Source organism: Haplochromis burtoni, unplaced genomic scaffold (assembly GCF_018398535.1).
Source record: "Haplochromis burtoni strain Fernald_Lab_line unplaced genomic scaffold, NCSU_Asbu1 Contig_27, whole genome shotgun sequence".
Classification (NCBI taxonomy): Eukaryota; Metazoa; Chordata; class Actinopteri; order Cichliformes; family Cichlidae; genus Haplochromis; species Haplochromis burtoni.
This window is the reverse complement of record NW_024582388.1, coordinates 3,508,863-3,515,174: the sequence shown is the minus strand read 5'-3', so window position 1 is coordinate 3,515,174 and position 6,312 is coordinate 3,508,863. Positions and strand designations below refer to the sequence as shown.

Here is a 6,312-nt window from a genome sequence, read left to right as displayed (position 1 = left end):
TATTTTCCTGAAACAGAGCAATAATTTAATATTGCCTGTGATATATACAGTCATAGTAGATTTATCCCGTTGTCACATGGTGTTGAGTGTTTATCTGTTTTGTTTTTTTTAAATTTGCTTTTCTACCACATTGACATGATAATGGAGTCCTGGTAGAGTTAAAATATTAAAAATTTAGTTCCCATGCATACCTTCAGAAGAAACTGTGGGTCATAGGCAGAAATATCCTTTGCCAGGTTTGTGATTCTGGTCCAAACACTGTCCTCTGAGTCCCAGTCCTTCTGGCCTGGAGCTGTGCTCTCATTGACCAGAGAGCAACACACAATGTTCAAGAGGAAATACTGAAGGACAGACAAAGACAAGGAGTCACTTTAATCAGCACCCAGGAGTTCAACACAAATAAATTATTCTCTATAACCTTTTTGTCTTTCAGCTCCTCTTCGGCCTTCTCGTTTCCTCTTTCGACCTCTCCAAATTCCTCCTGTCTGACAACCTCGGTTTGTTCAAATTCTTGTTCCATCAACTCTGTTTCCAGTACAGGCAAGTCCATAGTTTTCTCAGCATCAATTTCTTCAGCCTCATTATCTTCATCCTCAGAAATCTGCTTGTGCAGAACAAATTAAATTACAAATGACATGCAACAAAAGTTTTAATAAAAGTTGATGTGTTATGATTTTATGTTTAAAGAGGAATGAGGAATATTTCATGTACCACACTTGTTTCTTCAAAACTGAAAGGCATCACTTCAGATATCTCATATCTATCATCTGGATCCCCTCCATCATCCCTTTTCTCTTCTTTACTCATGAGATCATGGTGGAAGAATGAAGGAGTTTGAGCAAAGTTAGTGAGTAGAGCACCACTGGCCAGGGATGTGGGGAGCAAAGAGTCATTAGGGACTGAGGAGGTCAAGGAAAAAGAATGATGAGATAAGTTACTGTCTAGGAGCTTGTTCTGGGTGCTTAGGAGGGGAGAAGTGAAGGAGGCTGTGAAGGAAGAGGTGGAGAGAAGGGAGGATGAGGTGGAAGATAGTTTGGAGGGTTGGAGAGAGGAGCAAGAGGAAGGCTGTGCTGCAAAATGTATGAGTGGGGAGGAAAGCTGGGGCATTATTGTGGAGGTTTGAGCTAAGAACTTATTCTCCAGACTTGGGGGAGAATAATTTGAAGTCAAACTTCTCCCACATGTTGCCTGCTGCTGCTTCTGCACTCCTGGGGCCAGGCTTGCTGACTGGAAAGTCAGAGCACTCATCTGCAGAAAAAGAGATCCGAATGTCAAAAGCCACTCCTCTCCTCTCAGTCACAAGCCATATAATCCTAGAAAGCACAGTGTATTGAGTGGCAGGATTCCTTCTACTGTTTGAACAAGCACTGTTTTATTGTATCTAAGGGCGTGAACCATATTACAGGAACAAAGTCTAAAAACATGATGCCCAACAGACTGTAGATAGTGTCGGTGGGAAACATACAGAATAATGCATGAATAACATACAGAAATGTGAACAAATATAAATATGTCAAATATAAATACAAATATAAAGGGGCCTTGAAGCAGACCGCAAACGCAGCTCGAAACTAAAGTAAAACTTGCTAAACTGACACATAATTGGGACTACGACGTTTAAACTTGGTGCGGTGATCTCCAGAGTTTGTTTTGAATAAAAAACAAAACAAAAACAACAACTCATGTTATGTCATCGATTTGACAATTATCCATATATAAAGAACAAGAATAAGGGCAGTAAGATCAGCCACCAAAGTCAGAAATAAAACAAACACTGATATAAGTTATACGGAAAGAACATTAGCTGCAATGAATGAACTGCCAAATGCAAACACAGCACAACATTTGCAGCTGAATTCAATATGGGAGCAAATGTTTCGTTCTTTGCAGTGACTCAAGTTTTCATAGGCGTGGTTAGCTACAAGGACGATTGCTAGACACAGGAAACTCACCGCAAAACCCACAATTTCAACTCCGTGGGTAGAGAGTTTGATATACAACGTTTCCGTCAGACGTTATTTTCTGTTTCGAAGCCCCTTCAAGTCAAGAGTAACCACTGATTTCCTGTAAACGGCTGTCATACAAACACCTGTCCTGTCAGCCGGCTATCAAAAGACCAGTGATTGGTCAGAATACTGTGTTCGTAATACGATTTTTTTTTTTACCGTAATACCGGACATATGGGTGTCGACCAGAAAAGAACAATTGTCACGCGCAATAAATTCAGATATATTTATTTGAAAAAGATAACAATCTTAGATAAACATATAACACCATAAAACATATCTAAGCTGTTTAATGTTCAAATAATAAAGTCATTATGGCTGATGAAGTTACCGTAAATGCCGGACTGAGGCTCATAGAGGAAACGCAAACGCTCTATTTCCGCTGCAGCAGCCAGAACGGGTACATCAAAAAAGAAAGGAAAATGTGGATAGTGAGGACGAACTGAGGCCGGAGGAGACACGTCGAACTTCAACTACTCCTTTCACAAGGCCACGTTACTGGGCAGTTGGGATTATTTAAACTGTCCATCCGAGTATTTTACCATATTACGGGTCGTTTCGAAGTTAATCCGTCCACCTCGTTCTGTGGTAGTTTGTTTTGAGGAAGCAGCGCGGCTAGCCAGCTCAATTAGCCTACCAGAGATGGGGACGAGAACGAGTCGCCTACACGAAGACACGGTTTCCTCAGCTTTCGGGAAAGATGGGACAAAGCGGGATTCCTGTCGGCGACATCGCTGCACGAGGCCCACCAGCCTCGTTGTCGACTTTTCGGTGAGCTTCGATGACACTGAGGCTAACCGAAGCCGATCGGAGGAGGGTAGTGACTCGGACCCGGGGCAGCTCGGAGCGAGCGCGGACGGCAGCCCTGCTGACCACCACAGCATCCCCTCTAGCATTGGCCAGGCGTCACCCGGGGACGACGACAACAGCGAGGGGAAACCCGAGGAAGACGGCAATGTTAGCCCAGAGGCTCCCGTCGACGCAGAACACCAGCAGGTTGAGGAGACAGGCCGCACACCACACCGCACCTTTTCCGAGCGGCTGCCCGGGAATCGGCACTCTGCCACCCGTGTTGGCGCAAGGTCCGCCCGTGTTCGAAGCACACACCAGCGGCCGGTGTCAGAGGCTTGGATCGGCCTTTACCGTTTGAACAATCGCCACGGCAGTAAGTTAACATCTAAACGGCACCAGATAGATATGTATATATATTTTTAAAAATACAATCTTTAGCATTTGCGCCACATAAATGACATTTCCTTAGTAACGGGGCTGGTCTGCACCAGTAATTGTGGTTTGGCTCGTTTTTAGATGCCAGGAACGCTTGCATACAGCTAGGCGTTTTTCCACAGAAGCTACATAAAATCCATGGATGTGTTGGAGCTTGAAGATGACGGGAAAAGATTGCGCAATACCTGAGGAGAAGGGGGGGAAATGTGGGGGTTGACTGTGCTTTCATTAGACAGCTGATGTTAATCTGAAGTCAGACAAAATAATAACACAGGGCTATTAAAACCTTGACTAAGAGAAAAATGCAACTGTTGCATCCTTAGGTAAAAGACATGTTGTTTTTTTTAATATAACAACATCATAAATGCCACAGTGCAACCCTCAATCAAGCCAGTCTGGAATGAAATGGATTTGCTGAGGAATTTACATTCTTGGACAGATAATCTTTTTTTTTTTTCCCCTGCTCGCATGCTGACTAAAATAATCAGAGGACCTATTGTATGAAGCAGACCTGTGGCATAAAACTGGAAGTGATGATATACAAGTCCATTCAGTTCACAAGGCCTGCTGACAGTGGCTGTCCGTGGTAAATCCTGCAGCATGAAAGTCTTAAGCAACAAACTGCCTTTTTTTTTTTCTTTAAAAAAAGAACTTGCATTAAAATTGGAACATTAGTGTGCAGAGGAAGCCAAAAAAAATTGCACTTGTCTCGGCCTGCATTAGGTAATCAGATGAATAGAGATGGTGGAGATGTGACGGCAAGTGTGACATTTTGAGCCAACACAGAGCAGTGTGGTGGATTTCCCAGGCCAGCCCTCTAGCAAGTGTAGGGAAATGGGTCACAACTGCACATGCCTGCTCACTGCTGGCAGCGAATCATAGATGGAGGAGGCAAATGTAGGGCAGCGAGGCACTGTTTCTGCCTGGCTGTCCTATCTACGAATGGCTCAAGCAGTGGCCATCCCTCAAGACTGAGTCAGTGTTTTGAGCAGTGAGTACAGTCAAATAACGCTATTTCAGGTCAGTTACACTCAGGGCAACGTCTTTCTCACCATCTCAGGCATGGGAACGCCTCATTTAGCATGTGTGTTTCAGGCTGCTCTTTGGTTTGCGGTTTCAGCTTGTGCAACCTAGATGTCCAAACACAACACTTGTGCTCAGAGCGCATCATCTATCATTTATATCGCGCTGTGACACACCGTGTTAATCTTGGGTCTGTTGTGTCTGTGCCCTCTACAGATATCCGCTGTCCTTTCTGCTCAAAGCCTTTCCCGGGGGGTCGGATTGAGGATCACCTGTTGAGTTGCCTCACATCTCCTCCTCTACCTTACAACAGTAAGTATCGTGCCACTAAAATACTCCTACAGCTGTGTTTATTAAAAGGCTGGTGACTTAATGTCAGGGTTTTTTCCTATGCATAAAAAAAAACACATTCTGGCACTCATCAAAGTGCCCTTTGAACTTTCCAGAAGAGAAGATCACAAAGTCTCTTGACAAAAATATGAGCAACACTTTATTTTTAAGTAGGCTTTAATTTAATCAAGTCAAAAAAGAAACTTTTGTTCATCAAACTGAACATAATAAGAGGAACATTCAGACTTCTGTAGACTCATTGCCTTTGCTATATATGGACTGGTTACATGCATTGCCATTCCCCAGAGGGCCATTTTTAGCCTGGAAAAACCCTGATTGTTGATTTGTGTGTTTGTGCATTTACAGCGGATGTGCTCAGTAAAGACAGTGGAGAGTGTTCCATCTGTTTGGAGGATTTGGTACAGGGAGAGACCATCGCCAGACTGGCCTGCCTCTGCGTCTACCACAAGAGGTATGAATGAAATTAAAATGAAATGTAGGGCAGATAAGCTTGTTTCTTCGCTTGGGACAAAACGTGACATTAAAAGTAAACTCACTGGGCAAATGTGGTGGTTTCCAGAGCTGACATCTATCTGAAACAAGGATGCAAAAGTTGTTCTGTACTAGTGTGTATCGTATATAGAGCTACACTTTTCTGAGAATTACAGATCGGTTGCTCATGTCCCAGATAGGATGTGCCAGACTCAACTCTGTAATCTTTGCTAAAGTGGTGGAATTGGGAAGCCTTGTTTTGAAATTTGAGATAAAATGGATTAAAGCCAAACATGTGTTCACATTATTTTGACTTATTATTATGCTCATTTCCTGCTGTATGTATTTAATTCATTTAAACTTTGGCCACGTTTAATAAGAGCATCCTCCATTATAAATATGTGACAGAAAAAAAGGGAAGACTTTAAATATTTTTTCAGTAAGAGCTTTTACAACTGTGAAAACACATGCAGGATTATTGCATTTTAATTTGACAGATGTGAGCACAGTGTTTTCTAAGTGGCAATGACATTTCTAGGAAAAAACTAAATGACTATCAACTTTCATAATGTGTTTCAGCCCATTTGACATTTTTCAAACGTGCTGTAATGTTCAACGCTTTATTTTTTTGTAACTTCCAAGGAATTAATGACATTTCTAGGAGATTTTTTTTTTTTTACTGTGATCCTGTATTTTGTATGTTTCAGCCAATTTATTTAAAAAACAAAAAACCCACATTGACAGTTTAAAACAAACTGTAATGTTCATCACTTGATTTTTGCCCAGCTTCCAAGAAGCCACTGATTTCCCCTTAATCTCAGTACAGCCGATTTACCGAGATTAGGTAATCGATCACTCAAGATCCAGCCTGCTGTATTTTTTTTATAACTTTTAAAAAAAATTACAGGTAGCATAATTAGTTCTCCAAAAGTTGATTCTGTTCATCTGGACGTAGCGTTTTGAGTGGGATTTGTTTTGCTCCTTAGTAAGGCAGGCCTTTATGCATCACTAAAAGTAGAGCGCAGGACTAAAAACACTGTAAGCACAGTCATGGACGGAGTCTGGTCAGTGCGTTGCGTGTGGCTCATTTGGTGAATAACAAATGTACATTAGTTGTACAGATTGCAAGTTTTGCAGTTTTATGAATGTTTACGTGCACTGCTGCTGCCATCTCGGATTGTTAAGTCTGGGTCGGTGAGGCTGCTCCGGCTTTCTAAGTTTGAAAATTTCTAAC

At 42.2% G+C, this 6,312-nt stretch overlaps 1 protein-coding gene across 1 annotated transcript in view; it reads left to right on the top strand.

The window, feature by feature from the left end:
- Window positions 1–2,358: 2,358 nt before the first annotated feature.
- The window catches only part of zgc:66427 (uncharacterized protein LOC406256 homolog), a 13,209-nt gene continuing 9,255 nt past the window's right edge, over window positions 2,359–6,312 (top strand). The window contains exons 1-3 of the mRNA XM_005918124.3: window positions 2,359–3,171; window positions 4,473–4,568; window positions 4,953–5,058. Coding sequence (XP_005918186.1) covers window positions 2,649–3,171; window positions 4,473–4,568; window positions 4,953–5,058 — 725 coding nt within the window. The 5' untranslated portion in view covers window positions 2,359–2,648. The remainder of the gene's footprint in view (window positions 3,172–4,472; window positions 4,569–4,952; window positions 5,059–6,312) is intronic.